At 37.9% G+C, this 19,890-nt stretch overlaps 1 protein-coding gene across 1 annotated transcript in view; it reads right to left on the bottom strand.

Annotated features, from left to right (window-relative positions):
- Positions 1-19,890, bottom strand: part of jarid2b (jumonji, AT rich interactive domain 2b) — a 112,881-nt gene that overhangs the window by 35,708 nt on the left and 57,283 nt on the right. The window contains exons 3-4 of the mRNA XM_048201142.1: positions 16,485-16,620; positions 10,648-10,771 (exon numbers count right to left, since the gene is read on the bottom strand). Of these exons, the coding sequence (XP_048057099.1) occupies positions 10,648-10,771; positions 16,485-16,620 (260 nt within the window). The remainder of the gene's footprint in view (positions 1-10,647; positions 10,772-16,484; positions 16,621-19,890) is intronic.

Raw genomic sequence — 19,890 nt, 5'->3', positions numbered from 1 at the left:
CACCTAGCCCACAAATAGAAAAGACAGAACACCCAAGTACAGACTCCATGTGTGTCCATAGTAGGGCTGGGACAATATATCGATGCATTGCGATTCGTGGATCGATTATGATAGTTTCCAAATGCATCGCGGTTATCTCTCGGATCGATTCTGAGCTTAGTTTTTAACATCAGATGGCGCTCTAGGCTAGTTTTCAACCGCACGCTCAAATGCTTACGAAGAAGAGGGCTGAAGAGCATTCGTGTGTCTGAGAATGAGTCCAGTTCTGTCTGAGAATGAAACCTTAGAATGCTTTTATGACGTGAGATTAATGTAAACAGCCCACTGAAAAAAAAAAAAAAACCTTGTAATTCGCTTCAACCTTTTTGAATTGATTATTTTATAGAAGATTCAAGTGATATGTGTAAGGTATTGGAAAGAAGTTTTCGGCTGTTTCTAAAGCATGCAGTGCCATCTGCTGTTAAAAACTAATCTCAGAATCGATTCGAGAGAGATCGAGATACATTCGGAAAATAGAATCGATCCAGAAACATTTCTCGATTTGCGATGCATCTATACATTGTCCCAGCCCTAGTCCATAGAGAACCATTTTAAAATTATATTTTATATATATATATATATATATATATATATATATATATATATATATTTTTTTTTTTTTTTTTATATGGTGAAAACTGTAACTTAGGTCTCATCTTAAGCCTAACTTAACTGACAAATCCTGTAATCTTTTGATATTCTGATAATGACCATACCATGATGTGATACTATGATGTGACTGCAGAACAGACACTCATAATTCTCAGCATACAGCATGTGTATGTGTAATATACCATCTATTTTTTTTTTTATTGTTAGAGATAAACAAGCACTGTAGATTGACTGTGATCTCTAACATAGTTTACTTTGAATCTACTCATTCAAATCTGTTCAGTACACATCCTGTCATCGTTAAATCCATCTTTTGTCATGCCCAGCTGCTCTATGCTATAGGCTTCACTAAACTGCTTGGAGACACACACAAACACCTGTCAATCAAAAAAATTAAACCATGAACAAAGCATAAAGATAATAAAATGCCCTTAGCTATAGTGTCACTTCTCTTTGTATTTCAGTGTAGACTTGAAAAACACGAATGTCACTCCGGCGGTATGATTAATAGCATTCAATTTTAATCACTTTATTTTATTTATAATTAATCACATTAAATAAACATTTAGTTTTAAATTAACAGCTATAGTTTAAACTATTCTTACTACTATGTTACCAGACAGAGAAGGGTGAAAGTAATGTATGATAAAGAGCAACGGACAGTTTTTCTGTAAAGTCAAACATCTTTCATTCTCTTGCTGGCTTGCTGCTTCTAGTACACATGCTAACTCTCTCTTTCTCGCTCTCCGCTAAAACTAAACAGCTCCAGATGGGCCACATGGTCCTGATAAACTCTCTCAGCAGCCTCTGCCAGTGCGGAGCAGCTGGCTCTGAGAGCACGGTGAGGAGCCAGCGGCACATGTGCCGAGCAGCCCACGGCAGCCAAGAGAGCGCAGGGGGATCCCTGATTCTGGGTCATTCATGAGCCGGTCTAATAAACAGTGCTGAAATGATAATTGCTACAAAACGGTGACAAAGCAGAAAAACAGAATGTGGGTTGGGTTAGATGGCCAATAAAAAAAATAAAAAAAAAGGTAAATATTTGAAAACAAATTGTACTTTGTAATTACTGAGTTGATTTGCAAAACAATTCTAAATCACTCAACTGTAATAGTATTATTTGAGAGCAAAACAGTGAAATGGACAACTCTCAGCAAGTTACACAGATTGTTTAAAATAATGTGTTAATCATTTTATATTAGCTCAAGTGACTTTTTTTTAAACAATATAATATATAATATAATATTTATTTATTTATTTATTTATTACATATTAAATATATATAAAAACACTCCAGTCTTTAATGTCACATGATCTTTCAGAAATCTTTCTAATATGCTGATTTGCTGTTCAAGAAACATTTCTGATTATTATCAATGTTGAAAACAGTTGTGCTGCTTAATATTTTTTCTGGAAACCATGATAGTTTCAGCATTTATTTGAAATAGAAATCTTTGTAATATTATGAATGTCTTTCCTGTTACTTTTGATCAATTTAATGCATAATTGCTGAATAAAAGCCTTAACTACTGACCCCAAATTTTTGAATGGTAGCGTAAATATTAATTGAATCTCCAATATTTCTTGTGTTAATCCTCTGAGAGAATATAGACTCTGATTCAGTACAAAAAAGACTAGAGAAAGATGCTCTCTGACCCTGGGCTGGAGAATAAATTAATGTTATTTTGATGACCTTCCCTGTGGAATGCTCTACATCAGAATAAACTTCGGACCTGCAAATACACTCCAGCTAATTTCTTATTGCTTTTCTGCCTACCTGAGTCAAGTTCTCTGCTCAGAACCATGAAAGATGGTTTGGTATTGGATTGACCTTTAACCTTGCACCCTACTACTCTACCTTCATATATCACATCATTAGTCAGGTAAGCCCAAAGACGAGGGGTCACAGAGGTCAGAGGAGAAAAATACAAACCTGACTCCTCAGGGTTAACTTACAAATGCCGCCGTTCATCACAAAAATACAGCTATGACATTAACATACACCTCAGGAGAATAAAAATATGGATTTGTGCAACACAAAGCCCTTAGCATCTAAACACACAAGAGATTCAATTATAAAGGCAGATATTTTTAAGCCATGTTTTAGCTTAAGTGCACTGCATCACCATTAATCATTCAACTACTAAAAGCCTAATATCAGCTCTTCTCTCAGCACCACAATCATTTTACATCACCTTCTAAGAATGTCGACATGACAGTAAGAAACTTAAAGCAGCTGTAAGCCTTGCTAACATCTTCACAAATACTTGAAAACCCTGCCTTCCAAAACAAACCCAAAAGTTCAAAACGCTTTCTGATTCGCTGTTATTAATTGTTAATTTAGACTTTTTTCCATGGCAGATTTAATATATAATTAAAATATAAAGAATGAAATTTATAAATAAATAAGCAAATAATCAATCAATCAATCAATCAATCAATCAATCAATCAATCAATCAATCAATCAATCAATCAATCAATCAATCAATCAATCAATCAATCAATCAATCAATCAAATCAAATCAAATCAATCAATCCCTAACTTTTTTTTGGTTGAATATCTGTTTCACTCTAATCATGTCAGAAATAAAATGGGCTGCGAACAGTTTCACATTGACTTCTCCGCAAACACGTAAAGACCAAGCCAAATCTGAGTCAACATCAAATTTCAAACTATAAAAAAAAAAGAGAGCAGGTCTTGACCAATAACAGTAATGAATTCTGTCATTTAAACCAGCTAAGTGTAAAAACAGAAAGTGCAGATTTTCATTTCAGCCATAAAAGTCTTTTCTATATTTACAGGCCTATTTTAGCACTCTGTTGCTTTAAATGTTATCGTGAGTGTTTACATGACTTGTGGGCTTCAGGAGGTATTTGCAACCGAAGCAACGCTCATATTCACTCTAGAAGGTGTTACTATAAAGTTCCTGCATGATAACAGCTTTCCAGAGCCACTGCTGGACAGGTGCCGAAATGACCTACATACTTAATTCAATCGCTTGTGATTTCATTAAAGGCAACTGAAGGCTGTTTGTTACGTAATGGAAAGCATAAGCTGCTGAGGCTGCGGAAGGGGAGAGAAAGCGACAGACAGAGATACCAGTACTCCTATAAAATCCCTGTCTAAATCCCGTGTTCCCACTTAAGATGTCTGTCACTCTTTATATAGGGCTGCAACTTAACCCAGCCGGTGTGGTTTAACAATAGAGCAGACGTGCTGCGCTCAGACAGGTGGTCTCGACTGGCACCGAGCCAGATGCTGAGGGCCCACGCCACCCTCCCCTCTGTTTTAACACATCCGTCTGCTGCTCATGCGTGATGTCACACTGATGCACCCGAACGCTGTCAGTCACTGCTGGGCATCATTAATACTGTGCGCAGCTAGAGCGCTTCAAGACAAAAAGATGAAGGGAGACAGAGAGCACAAGGACATGGGGAGCTTTTCATGCACAAAATTAGAAAGAGATTTCTGCTGGATCATCTCTAGTGTTTTGACTGTTGGTAATAAAGTCTGATCCAGCTTTTTCTGAGCCTGAACTGCTTAAACAGAAAGAGACCATAGTTACATTAATAGGCCCTCGTGTCTTTTGCAACCTGTATGACAACTTCTGTGGAAGACGAAAGGAGAAATTTAGCAGAATATCCAAGCTGCTTTTCATATAATGAAAGTGAATGGGAACTGGGGCAGTCAAGCAAGAATTTCAGTGAATAAAGTCTTAAATTTCAGTCAGGTCCTCACACAAAGCTATCATATGACTTGAAATAAAGTGGACAAGGCATTGTAGTTTTTGTTCATTATGGCACCTGATAGCCCCAGTCCCCATTCACTGTCATTGCGTGGCAAAGAGAGGCAAATGCATTTTGCTAAATATATTTTTAAATATCTTTAAAGGAAGATATTTAGGAAGATATTTAGAAGATCCCCCACTGACTACCATAGGAAAAAAAAAAATACTATTGTAGACAATGGATGGGGGGCAAGATCTGCTTGGTTACAAACATTCTTCCAAATATCTTCCTTTGTATTCAGCAGAACAAAGAAATTTATACAGGTTTGGAACAACTTGATGACAGAACTTTCATTTTTGGGTGAACTATCCCTTTAAGAGCAGTATTCATAACTCAGAGGTATTGCCAAAACAAACCCAAAGCACAGCTGATGGAGCATGGCTGCCATTCAACACAGCTCTCAACATGGCAAAAATGTTAGAGCAAATCAAAAGGCAGGAATCAAAGCGACCGCAAAAGCATATATAGACAAACACAAGTGCCGCAGTGAATTCAACTCATTTAAACAATTGAACATTATCAGTAACATTAAAATGACATGCCCTAACACACTTGGGCATAGCAGCTGAGATTATGGCCCACTGCTCCCACTCATCAAGCCCTAGCCAATCGGCAGCCACGACTGTCTGCTGTGCAAATACCTGAGCCTGAGTCCTCAAACACAGGACATTCCTGCCCTGTGAATCAGCTGGAGTTTGGAGCCAAACGGCCTACCTGAGAGTCGTCTTCTCACGCTATACCTCTCAATTCATCCCGGTGTACGGCTCTGAAAACATGCGTCACGCTCCAATCATGTTTAATCGCCCATGCGTTGCAGACATCGATCTGCTGCACCATTAGAGTGGATTGTAGTATGTAGCGCAACCAGCAGATTTAGAGGAAAATCAATGTGGCTATTATAGAGCCATATGTATTGAAGGCATGATCGGCCCATATGTGCATGAATATGACATTTTAAAGTAAAAGTAATAAATTACTATGTTAACAATAAATAAAATAGTATGCGAAGTGTATGCTGTGCAAAATATGAATGGAAAACACCATTACAAATCACCAAAATACACTATACACAACCCAAAAACACTGCTCAGAATACTGTATCTCATAATGCAATGTTCTCAACTTGACCTATCAGAGTGATTTTACACTATATTATACTTTATTTAATATGCACAACTATTCGAAAGTTTGGGGTCGGTAGGTTTTTTTTCCACGTTTTTAAAATAAGTCTCTTATGCTCAACAAAGCTGCATTTATTTGATGAAAAATATTGTGAAAAAATATTACCATTTAAAATGTTTTCTATATGAATACATTATAAAACGTAATTTATTCCTGGGATTGCAAATCATCTGAATTTCCAGCAGCCATTACTCCAGCTTCTAAAGAAACGTTTCTTTAAATTATCAACATTAAAAACAAAAACATTAAAAACTGTGATGCACTTTTTTTTTTTTCAAGATTCTTTGATGAACAGAAAATTTAAGAGAACAGCATGTATTTGAAATAGAAATCTTTTGTAACATTATAAATGTCTTTACTGAGACATTTAAAGGATTAGTTTACTTTAAAATGAAAATTACCCCAAGCTTTACTCACCCTCAAGCCATCCTAGGTGTATATGACTTTCTTCTTTCTGATGAACACAATCGGAGTTATATTAATAAATATCCTGAAGCATCTAAGCTTTATAAATGGCAGTTAATGGGACCAACGGGTATGAAGCTCAAGAAAGTGCATCCATCCATCATAAACGTACTCCACACGGCTCCGGGGGGTTAATAAAGGCCTTCTGAAGCGAAGCGAAGCGTTTGTGTAAGAAAAATATCCATATTTAACAAGTTATAAAGTAAAATATCTAGCTTCAGAGCCATGTGGAGTACGTTTATGATGGATGGATGCACTTTCTTGAGCTTCATACTCATTGGTCTTGTTCACTGCCATTATAAAGCTTGGATGCATCAGGATGTTTATTAATATAACTCCAATTGTGTTCATCAGAAAGAAGATAGTCATACTCCTAGGGATGGCTTGAGAGCGAGTAAAGCTTCATTTTAAAGTTTTAAAGTGAACTAATCCTTTAAACAATTGAATACATTCTTTCTGAATACATGTATTCTCTTCTTTCAAAAAAATTACTGACCCAAAACTTATATCAACACATACACACATATAAATTGACTCTTAAAAACATTTAAAACACTTGACCTAGGAGCAATGTGCTGCCTGTAGAGTTGCACTGGTGAACATTGACACGAATAGTATAAAAGAACCTTAAGAAATACACTAGGATTTTATTCTCAACACAGCCAGAGTAAAGAAATGCTGTAAAGGTGGCATTGGCCCAACACAAAAGAGTAATTTGGCAGCAACTGAGCAGCCACTACACAAACAATTCAAACGATCGTCTCTTTAAGAAGGGTTCTCAAACAAGTAAACACAAATACACACTAAAAAGGACAGGCCTCTTCAGCGCCTGCCACATTTGGTGCCCCCTTGTCTCTTCTAACTGGGGTTTTGTGTGTATTCAGTGCGTCTAGGCGACTGTGATTTGAAATGAAGGATGGTAAGTTGCTGCTTTGACACTTGGCAGAACTTGGAGGCCTCTCTATTTCCCGATCCTGGGAATGCAAACAGCAGTCTTCTCCCAAACGACTTTCCATATCCCTCCCCCTGCAACCTGGCCAGCCCCTGCACCTGTGCCTCTGTCTGTCTCTCCTCCCTTTCGTTCTCTTTCTCTCTCTCACTTTTTTTGGGGGGGTTTTATTGTAGGCCAGGTGTGACAGACGTTGGCACTGCCTCAATCAGACTCCTTGTTGTCGTCTTATGTTGGCAGCAGTTGCCAAATAAGTTGCCCAGCATGGACACACACACACACACACAAGTACACAAACTTCTAACACATTCAAAAGTAAAGAAGCGCGCCAAATGACAGACAAGGAGTGATTCATTAAAAGCAATGTTCACCCAAAAATTAACATTCTGACATCATTCACTTAACTTCATGTTGTTTCAAATCTGTATGCAGACTTTCTTGTGTGGAACATAAAAGAAGGTATTTTGAAGAATGTGCTGGTTGCTCTTTTACATGCAATTACAATGAACAGAGAATGAAGCTTTTAAATAATAAATAAGTAAGCATAAGCTCCATAAAAATTCATAACTTCATAAGAGTTCATGGGAGAGGTAGAGATTTACAATCTGTGAACATCATTCTTTTGAGTCAGATCTTTTCAGTTATTCAGTTGATCTTGTGTACAGAAATCTGAATGCTTCATTCATGAATCGCACTGATTTGAGTCATTCATGAATCTGTTTCTTGAGATCAAATCACTGAATCAAGATAAGCAGTTCTAGAGTTGACAACAAGAAAATAGGTGAATAACAACTTGCATATCAGTTTGTTCCTCAAATCTGTCATATGACTTCAGAAAACGTATATAACGTAATGTAAAGTAATATATAATGTAATATGCAAGTTATATGGACCACTTTTATGATATTTTAATAATGCTTTTGTGTCAAGCCCTACATTCATTATAATTACATGGAACAGTTTCCTAATTCTCCTAATGTTCTTTGCTAGAATGAAGTCATGCAGGATTGGAATAACCTGATGGTGAGTAAATGACGACCTAATTTTTATTTTTGGGTGACCTATCCCTTTAAGACCAGGCTGAAGGCAGAGCTTTTCACGGCCCACAATGCTTTACCATTTACACTGCATCTGCTGCTCTCTACTTCTTTGTGCTTGCTTAAATCTCTGCACTGCCTGTCTCAAACTGTTTCTGCCTCTTTTTCGCCTCCCACTAGATCTGTCTCTCCATGCAAAGCCGCTTTAATGATGATGTCTAAAGGACAGCACTCTGATTAGCGATTATAACGGGGTATTAAGTGACAGGTAGAGCAGTGGCAGGTGCTGCATGCTGATCTTCGCCCGCACACACGCCATTTCTCTCTTGCGCTCTCCCATAGGTGCTTGTGGCTTGATAGACAGAACCCCTGACAGAAGGTCTCTGTGAATGTTTCTTTCAGAAGGGGGCTGAAACGGACATCTGCTGGGGTCTGGCCGCTGTAGTGTGGAAGTGCTGCGTTGTGTGGCGTTCAGTGGGCGCTGGGCAGCGTCGTCTTTGAAGCGGCGTCTGCGCTTAGAGCTGTTTTGTTCCCTCGAAGCCGGTGGTGGGATTAATTCAGACTCTCGAGAGGAAGAAAAGCCTCTTCAGTGGGCCTACACAACTGTTTGTAAGGGGGTTTATGGCACGCCATGAAAGTTGTGCCATTAAACAGTGGGCTTGATGAATAGGTCTTCCATAATGCTAATGCCACCCATCTACGTGAATGTGTGATTGAGCATTGAATGTGGCCATACACTCAGATCAAAGTCAAATCCTGTTTGAAAGGAGATGGGCGATGAGCTCAAATACTGAGTTATAATGCCAAGTACAACATAAAAGATGGAAATTAGAATGAGGTAAACACTTAGGCAGCTGCTTTGCAGGTAAAACTATTTAAAAAAAAATTTTTATCAATGTTTTTAGCAGTGAATGAAATATATGTCAGCCATCTTGGATGATTTTATCTCACTGAGATTTCTCCCATGCATTCTGGGATTGAATTATCTGAAAACTATAGATCTGATATTGTAGAATCTGGCCAAACAAAGGCATAATCTTCTCATTAGACTACCCAAATTGGACCCTTTAAAGTGCAAAAAGAGAACTAGGCGGATATCAAGACTTTCATGGAATAACGACTTAAAGAGGACCTATATTACAAGATGTAATATAAGTCTCTGGTGTCCCCAGAATGTGTCTGAAGTTTCAGCTCAAAATACCCCACAGATCATTTATTATAGCTTGTCAAATTTGCCCCTATTTAGGTGTGAGCAAAAACACGCCGTTTTTGTGTCCCTTTAAATGCAAATGCTTTCCAAAAGAGGGCAGAGCTTTAACAGCTCAACAACAAAGCTGGAGAATCTCACGCAGCCAAAATGACGGGTTTATGTAAATTTTAAGGTTAGTGATATCACTAGCCCAGAAAGAAGTTGTAGCCCCTACCAGCCATTCGTTGTAGTCCTTAAACAGAGAATTCCTTAAAAGAAAATATCTCCCTTTGCATTGAACTTTGAGCGTCGTAACTTTGCAGATGTTGTTTATGCTCTAACAGCAACATTACACACTAACTAAAGTTAAAAAAGTGAAATCATAATCAACCATCCCTTTAAATTTTGGCCTGTTTCTTCTACAAAGCAATAAAATGGCTTTGCGTCCTTTTTGAAACGTCTGAATTCAGGGAATAGAACAACCTACATTATCCTCAATTTCACTTTTTGTGCTGCACAGAAGAAGTCATATGGGTTTGAAATGATGATTTAATGATGACAGAAGTTTCATTTTCTGTGAACTATTCCTTTGAGTCCTCCACTCCACCAATAAATATCGCACAAATCACAAGATGAGCTGCTTTGCCAGAATCCAAACCCAACCAGGTCATTTGATGAAAAATATGAATCAACAGAGAGCACTGAAAGTGCATTGAAAGCTCAGTATGGCCAAGGAAATTAGCAGTTTATGATTTTTCTATTGAAAAAGACCTGTCATTTGTTTTTCTCACCATTTTCCAGCCAGTGTCTGCCTCAAAGGCACAGCTCAAAAAAATAAAAAAAAAGCCTGTCTATTTATGTTTCTTCACCAAGCTGCTTGTATCTTCCCTCTCTCTTCAGAGCTTTTCCAAATCACAGATTACAACATCCTGAAAAATTACAAGCTGAATAGTTAATTACCGACTGTACTTGGACACATTAACTCTCCTGCTTTTTAATTAATAATTAAAAATGTTTAAGCATGTCTTAAAGTGACTAATTAAAAACGACCATGACAGCAATTCATTTAAAAGAATTACCACTTGTTATATGGTCCTCAGACTCCTTTTAATGAAGCAGTTTCATTTTTTTCCTGACTGTCATTTGCTGCTAAATAAAGCCAGAAATAGAAACAAATGGGGAAATTAAAAACAGGAAGTCTGACATCTTCAGTAAGTGAAATATCCCAGTCTGAGAATGCCGTTCTTAGGTCCTAATAATGGCATCTCTTTTCATACTCTCTTCTTCGTGTCTATAAAAGTGCCGCCTCAGCTGGAGTTACCCGCCAGAGATACAACCATCTCTTTAACATTGACCTCTGAGACAGCGAGAGTGGGTCACTCACCTCTTTTTGGCCGGGCAGTCCTCAGAGTACTCCCTGCCTCCATCTGCACTCCTCGAGAGAGACCCGTCCTCTTTATGTCCTCCCTTAGACCCACATCCATTCAGCTGCCCATTTGACAAGGAAGCTGTACAGAAAGAAAGAAACAGTGAGAAACTGTAACAACCTCCAGATACAATGCGTCAACTATTTGAACTTAAGATGAAATATAATCACCACAGCATGGTTGTACTTTAATCATGCAATGCAGAACTGAAATGGATCACAAGCAAATGGGAAAAGAGAGACTTCAGAGTCCAACAGTAGAAGCAAGGACACTTTGTAATGTACCTGGATTTTATATATGACGAAAGTCAATGTAAGACTATGAAATTGTGTTAACTTGTGCAGATTCAAGGTTGTAAAAATGGGACGGTCCATTATTACACAAAGAATTAGGGAGAAAGTTGGTGGAGTAAGCAGGATATCAACAGTAGCCTTGGTTACAATTAGTTGCAGTTCGGTAATGTTATTACATCATAATACAGAGTTTCCTTTTTAAATAACACATTACTTTTTTATTTATTTATTATATTAATTTAAATTTATAGCTGAAAACTAGGTCTCCTCCTCCCTCTGTTTCGACACTCCATCTCAACACTACTGGGTTTCAACTGGCAAAGAAACACTGATTAATAACATAAGCTTCTGTATCACGTGTCTAGAACTGATAATGGTCTCAAAATACAAATGGACATCATGATTACAATTAAATGAGAAAGAAAAGTGAAAATAAATAACAAATATTTCACATTAAGAGTGAGAGAAATATATATTCTGGTCAGTATTCAACACGGGGAAACCGGTAACACAACATCTAAAGAGCTCTGGCCATTAACACTAGAGCAACCAGGATTACGAAGTTAAATCTCCATTTATACGGCTCAGCTGATTTAATTTCCGTGTTTAGTAACATTTGTTAAGCGAATATCCAGAATCACCAAACATTCCCAGCGGCTGGATTTCAAATCACCAACCAGCCGGAAAAACAGCTGGAGAAGACAGAAACTACAATAAAGCTGCTATCCAACACATACATGAAAAGCTATAAAAATGCTTCCCTCTCATATATGGACCAACATGGCTGGACTTCAAAGCATCCAAGTTAAGTCTTAGTGGGCTATTCTCATAAGACCAAACATTGTCTTTGACAAAATTGGGATGGTTTAACTCCAAATAGAAAAGCAGCAAAACCACTTGTGTTCTATATTCAAAACGACTCCTCAAGTGCAAGAGCAAACAAGCTCACGAGCCTCTGCCTTCATCACGACACGAGAAGCCAAAACCCGAGAGAGCCGGCCAAGCCAAGCCAACGTGGGTGGAGAGGGATCAGATGTAAACAGCTTAACGCGGGCTGCTCGCTTCCCGCGCCGTGTTTTACATATGTTGGTCTCACTTGAGTGGCTGTGTGAAAGACAGTCTGAGTCTTGCGGAGCCAAACGTCCTGTCTCTCTCTCTCTCTCTACAGGCCGGGAGAGTGTGTGACGGTTTATCAACCGTCTGTCCTTCAGGGCCTCTAATTATATTTATGCGTGTTTAACTAAGCCCGTCGCGTCGCTACATTCACCTCCTGGTTTCCACAGAGAGCGGGATGTTGAGTGAGCGGTGTGGTGTTATTACGTGCGACCCATTAGTTAATTTAGAACATGAAAGCATGTAGAAATGCGGTATAGAATTGTCCCATCACAGATCTGATGCTCAGAACGTAATTACAACACAAAGCACATCTAGACTGAATTACGTCACCCCTAATGGAAACACAGATTGCATGTCCCTGGAAACCAGTCGCATCATGCCTGGTTAGGAGCCATTTCGTTGGCCAGTGACCTTAGCCCAGTCTTAAACTGGTCTGAGGATTCAAAGAAAGATTGGTCATTTAAGACATGTACACTTCTCTAAGTTCATTAACTCTATAAAGCTTGCTGTTACATATTTGATATGCAAATTTCTAAGGCCTCTAAATTATGAACATGACCCAAACTTGCTGAAAAACCTGTTGTACACAATCTATGGTACATGTGTCTTTTTGCTGTGAAATCTTTACTGATTTTTATAAAGAACACCTAAGAATAACTTCTATATCGTTAGTAATATTTCAAGATGAAAACTTGCCATTTAAATAATATTTATATGCATAAAGCACCTTAAGTATAATTTTCCCTTAAGATCGGCCTTATGTTTCCCTTAAACTTAAGGGTGTTGCATAAAATAACTGTTAAGTGTTACCAAAGTCCCTTTAAGACAAGTCATTTCACTCGGCGGCCATCTTTGAAACACCTCTCGGGCATCCTGGGCATCATGCAATCTCTTTGAATGGGGAAACATCAAATTCTCCAAAACTGTTCGCCAGCCTTACGATTAAATTTCATATTCCAATGAAATCTAACAACAACCGGCTCATAAATTTAGTTTCTAAACGCTCGAATCATGACAAAAAAAGCTATTTTTCAGGCTGGATCAAGCTAATGCGCATGCACAGACCTAAACACGTCTGACTGTTTCTATAGAAACCGGTGATTCTAACGGCCGCTGAAGTGACGCGAAGACTTTACCAGTCGGCAATTGGCTCTTATTTAGAAGGCGGGGCTTATTCCGCCATTTTGAGCGTTACACTTTCTCCCACTCAAAACAATACGAGTGACACATCTTGTGTTATTCTATAGTCTTTGGTGTTACTTATGAGTTTCTTTAAGTGAGACGTCATAAACCTTAAGAATTTCCCTTAAGTATATATTTTCACTTAAGTAATCCCTTAAAAATCGGTAAGTGTTGCATAAAGCCCCTTAACCCTCATTTCCCCAAGTATAACATAAGGTTTGGAAAAGTTCACCTCAAGTGTTACACGGAGTGACCAGGTTCAATCCAAGTCTTCTAACGAGACACGATCGACCGCTTTATTTGATAAACAAATTGTAATTTAACCATTTATTCACATAAACTGACTGAATTACATATGTAGCACATATCTTATATGGTCAACGGAAGAGCAAACACGCATGCAGCACGTTTGAGCTTTTGAAACAGACTAAATCATATGGTTGCCTTTCAATGAATGGACATAAATAATGAGAGAATATTAAAAATATCTTTATTTGTTATCCAAAGATGAATGAAAGTCTGGATTTGGAACGACATGAGGGTGATTGAGTGATGGCAGAAATCTCAATTTTGAGTAAACTATCAATTTGAGTTTCTTGTCTGGTCTCTCTTTCATATTCAGTTTTCTTTTTTGATTTCCTTATCCATCTTATGTTGTTTTCTGTGAAAATTTACCGTGATCTGTATTAACAAATAACGTGCCCATGGCAACAGTAGAATTTTATAACAGCAAAACTTGGGTTGCTGTCGTGAAACACTTAACGGTTTCCTTTATCTAAGAGAACAGTTTAAGGGATTATATGCAACACCCTTAAGTAATTCCCTTAGTTATGGGGAAATCACACCTTAAGTGTCATACTTAAGGGAAAAACTTAAGGTGCTTTATGCAACCGGGCACAGAAACTAAACCAAAATTTATATTTTTGCTCAGTCTGGGCCTCTGAATAAAATTGAGGTGTTTTGTTTTTTACCTCCTCGAGTATAAGCTTCATATTGTCACTATATAATATGTCATAAAAACCTGACACTCAAAAAATTGTCTAAAGGTTCAATAAATGGCTACCAAACAATTCTGGCAGGTGTATTGTTACTCAGTCTTAAAGACACAGTAGAAAAAAAAAAGAAATATTTTAAAGGTTGTACAGAGGTAGGAAAATGATCATGTAAAACTAAATTACAACTGTTTGACTAATATTGCTAGTGGGCTTTGGTGCAAAAACAATGTTACAAAAGTGTAAAATACATCCCCTTTAATAAGAGGATGTATGGCCTGTGGTGGCAGACGCGGTTGCTTTGGCCAAAATAGACTGTTTTTGTCCTCTTAACGTTGCCTCAAAATGGACGCCAGTGCCACATTGTTTGGAACACAAAAGCTTAAACATGTCCCCAGACAGTCCCCTTTTGTCTGCTTCAGGAGCTGCCATCACATGGAGTTTGGTTCCTTGAGACATGTGAAGATTCTCCAACACTCACAGATCTGTGCATTGACTATAAAGAGATTCATTTAAAATGATCTTGATCTTAAGATTATGGAGAGAAAAACAAAACAAAAACGGAAACAAACTATGGGATTATTGCTTAGAGATGTAACAACACTTTGTCTATAGATACAGTTGTTAACAAGTTACAAAATGCTGACACATGCAAAAGTGCATCTGACGCATGTTTATAGACCAATAATAAAAAAAAAACAAAAAAAACAAAAGACTGACAGACAGATAGACACATAGATAGACAGACAGAAAGACAATCCATTATTGCTAGTGTACGGATGGAAGCTAAATCTGATGCTGATCCTTTCGTGTCAAAACACGCTGCGCTTGTATCTGTTGAGCATTTGCATTTGTGAACAAAGACTTTGTGTATCACCCTTCGTTAAACACCCTACGTTCAAAGGGATTACTGCTAGCCTGAGGTAGCAATGCAACGTTAAGGCATACAACAACAAGAAAACAAGATTAAGGGCTGTTGTGATAAAAGCATATTATCAGTTTAACAGTTTATTCAGAGACTGTATATCTAGCTTCTTGCCGTAGTCTCAACAAAAACCCCTTCAGCTTGAGTCTCTCTCATGTTTACATGTGGAGTGGGGGGGGTGTTTAAAATGTTGTTAGTGCCACTGGGACGAGCTTTACCTCTCACCGGCAGGCCACACAGCAACAACTACTCAGATACAACAAACTTTGTTCAGAGTAGTTGAGAAATTTGTTTGCAAACAAAACAAGGTTGTGAGAGACTACAGGCCATTTAATATGCTGTTTGTCGACATCAACCGCTTAGCAGACGATACACTGAAAATGTTTGAAAAATATCTAAAAGTCTTTCAAGAATATTTACATTAGACAACAAACTCTGTTGTTAAAACAAGACTTGATCTAGGACCTTAAAAGTGACATGAAACAGTGTTTGCACAATTTTACCTCTGTGATCTCAAATATTTGTGAAACAATACTTTACTAGAAAATTAATTGTAATAGATCTTGACATACTAAGTGGACTGCACTTATATTTCTCACAGCCTTGTTTTGTTAACATCAATTAAAATATGCTGTCTTCTCTAAGTAAAGTCTTTGAGAAGCGTCCTCTCACTCCTGACAGAAGCTATCAACTGGTGAAAGGGAATAAAGTCTCACATCTGTTGTATTTCTTTTATTTTTCTTTCTATTTCCCAACTGAGTGATAAAAAGCGTTAAGCCCATATCAAGAAAAGGCTTTCCCCCTTGTCTCTGGCTGTGCAGACTCGTACATATGAAGCCTGTTCTTTGTTCCTTTTAGAGTCTCAGAGCTCTTTTTAGTGAAAGCTCTGGCTTTCTGAGGCCCGTGTGAAGTGAAGTCCCACAGTGCCAAGCTGCAACGTCAGACACGCTGCTATCAGACAACTTCGAAAGCTCTGAAGTAACCTGGATCATATGGCACTTTTACACAAATACTCACTGGAAACCTCCTTAGGAACTTCCTTTGACCAGACAAAAGTAGACATTTGCACTGTACTGAAAGGGAAGGTGCTAAATCAAAGCTAAAATATATGTATTTTTTCAAACATTTGATGGAAAACATGCTCTAATAATCAAGATTTTAACATCAAGTGCTGGTAACAAACTGGTGAAATACTGAACAAAAACGTGCCTGTAAAGTACAGTTCAATAAACTAATGACTGAGTGTTTAGAAGCTCAGTGAAGAAAACATTGAGCATGTGTCTTACCATTAGGGCCTTTTCCTCCATTGCCGATGCCGTCACAGAGCTGGCGCTTTTGTGCGCTCTTGAACTCCTTTAGTGAGAGATAGAGCACCTTCCGCACCACTCGCTCCTCCGACCATGGCATCCCATCATTATCATCCTGTAAAGAGAGAGATGATCAGCACTATAGTAGAGACCTCATCAGCACTCAAGACACTGAGAAACATCAATGCAGCTGCTTGAGTAAACAAATAAAATCAATCTACAGCACTTTCCATGGAAAGAGAAGAATGTCTCGCACAAACGCACACTTCTCCGCCAAATATCACACTGTGTTATTGTGATGGTTCATAATGACATAATTTTCCTTATACTGTATAATCTATGATTTGTTTGATCTTGGACTATTTCAAAAAGTGCATCATCTTTTTGAGAGATTTTAAGAATGGAACAAAGACAAGAACTTCCTTTCCAAAAAATACAATTTCCTTTCCAGACAACAATCCTTGATAACAATTCTGAATCTATCTATAGAATCATTTACAACATGGCTCACACAGGTCAGGTTCTCACAGGCATGCTATAAATAGCAAAAGTGTGCTATAGAAATAATTTTCTTAACTGTAGACCTTCACAAAACTGTTGTATTATTTGGTATAGAATTAAAACTGTAGTGCGCTGGCCAAATGTAGGTGTCAGGAATCATACGGATTCTTCTTTTAAAGGTCCTGAAAGCTAAGCAGTTAAAATTGAGGACTGATTGAAATGGATATTGCATGTCTTAGCTGTCAGACAAGAGGAACTGATATGTATTACGACATAATTTTCTCTGTTTGATTTCAAAATGGTCCTGCTGATGGGAACAATTAAAATTACGTTATCATTAACAGATTAAATATTTAGACATTTGACGGCAACAGTAATACATTACAGAATGAGTTGGTCATAAAATTGACATACAGAATTTAGGATTTAGCACAAAACAGGAAAAGTGAAGTTTATATGGAAGGACTTAAGTAAATAACCAAGTTGTGTATATTTCAGTAATGTCAGTTAATGATTATTAGCGGAATACGGTAACAAAACAAGGCAATCAAAACGGACTCAATCATTTGTTTTCAATCTGCTAGATTTGCAGAGGAAGAACACTGTAGGAAATTAATGTATATTTTATATATACATACACACATACACACACACAATTATATATTTAAAAATGTTAATACAGCGAGTACATAAGTTTCAGTGAAATTCATCAAAGATGAGATGAAAGATGCCAGTGATTGCACATATCTGCACGTGTTAGCATTCAGAGAGCCAGTTAAATTGTTATTTCCCACACAGACAATAACTGCTTCCTCTCTCTCTGAGTGCTCGTCTCGAGAGGGGAACTACAGACATTCCCGTGCCGTTGAGGTGGGGGGGTTGTGTTATTCACAGTCACTGTACTAAAGGAGAAGCCAGATGTCAATTTGACCTTGGTTATCTGTTACAAAATTAAATCTTGGAAAGAGATCTCTGTGTGCAATACTTTGATGTCTGACAAAAAAAAACACTGCCAACAGAAGTTGGTGCCATCAAACTAGAATTTATAATTTTCTGGAAATGTAAGTGGTGATTGCCTGTGCAAAACTTGCCTCCACAATGCTAGGTGTTTCAGGTGGTTGTCAAGGAGATGCTATGCTGTTGCCAAGGTGTTCACAAGGATTTTTAACACATTGCTAGGTGTTTGATAGGGTGTTCTTTCTGCAGGATCATGTGACGCTAAAGACTGCTATTAATTGCTACTGGAGTAATTTGCCATTACAGGAATATATAACATTTTAAAAAATATTAAAGTAGAAAACTTATTTTTTATTTTTATTGTAACATTATTTCACAATATTACCGTTTTTAAACTGTATTTTTAGATTTCGGCAGGCATGATCTGCTTGACGTAGGGTGTCATTGTGATTCATAAAGGACATTGGGCATAGGGACGCAAGAATCAATCGTTTCATCTTGTATAGCGTTATAGTGTACGACAACTGACGCCGCGTCTTTGGCGCTTCACGATGTTACGACCGAAAGACTAGCATGTTTAATTTTTTTGACCCTCCATGACGGGTTCTATCACATCGGTGATGCTGACCAATAAGAGCACAGAAACTATTTCATACACAGCTTTCAAAAATGGTATTGGTTCTGCTAGGTGGAATTATGCAATAGAGGAAAGGTTCGTGGAGCTATGGCAACAATACGTCTGAATTTATGATGTCTACAAGGGACTACTATGACAGAGTGAAAAAAAATGCTGGCGAATGATAGTGGAGGTGCTTTAGCAACTCGGTGAGAACTGGAATTACCAATAAGCTAGTACAACCATTTAATGTTTGTTTACCCTCTTGTTTACGGAAGCCAGCTGCTAGATCCGCCTTCTCGATGACATCACACACGTCGTTAAAGACCTGCTGAAATGTCTTGGAACGCGCAGCATTATTCAATGTGTTGACGTAATTTCAACTGAAACAGGAAGACGGAGATATATCGAATAGCCCTGTCGCTTTTTTGAAATAGGCAATAACGTTTAGTTTATATCACAGCGCAGCCAGAGCCGTTAAACTCAGTAAAACCTCCGTTTCCTTTTAATATCTAACCGATTATCCTCCTAATCTCCTCTATATCACTTTAAAATACAGCATTCTGTGCAGAATTTAAACGGGTCCAATACCTTTCGTGGTCTGAGCAGACTCACGGATATGATCCGCTCTGTGCTCTCATGTCCCTGGGCCATAGCAGACTATGCTCAAGCTGCGTTACACATGAAAACGGACTTTATTCGCATCAATGGAAAGCATATTTACACTGTCTGAATCGTTCCTTATCCCTTATATAGTGCACTATGTGCACTTTACCATGTAGAAACTAATATATGTGTGAACAAATGGCCGATTTCAGCCGCAGCTTCAGTGTCTGTTGATAGTGTACGAAGGGACAGGACTTCAGATTCTAGAGAGCATTTGATTGGACAGAAGATTTGATGAGAAGCTGAAATGCGATGTGATGTCATGAAAATCCGTGATCCATTTTAGTTTTGAATGCTTATATCTCCTAAATGCGAATTTTGTCATTGTTTTAGATCACACCAGCTTATTCATAACATTCAGGCATATTCATAATAAAAGCTAAAACAATTTAAACTTTAAAGACGACAAGCAATGATTGGTTGGGAAACAACGTGTAGTCTGACATGTTTGTCGTCCACGACAACAAGAATTTAGGAGTCAAAAATCGCATAATCTGACACAGTATTGTAACAGACAAAAATATTGTGTAGTATGAACATAAGGTTACAAAATTACTGAAATCCCTAAAGCTAAGTTACTATAAAAGACGTAAAACCTTCAGCAAACAACATTAATGCTAACCGAAAGTTACCGCCCTAGACATG

This window comes from Megalobrama amblycephala, linkage group LG9 (assembly GCF_018812025.1).
Source record: "Megalobrama amblycephala isolate DHTTF-2021 linkage group LG9, ASM1881202v1, whole genome shotgun sequence".
Lineage (NCBI taxonomy): Eukaryota > Metazoa > Chordata > Actinopteri > Cypriniformes > Xenocyprididae > Megalobrama > Megalobrama amblycephala.
Note: the sequence above shows the minus strand (reverse complement) of the source record. Positions and strands in the feature narration are given on the sequence as shown.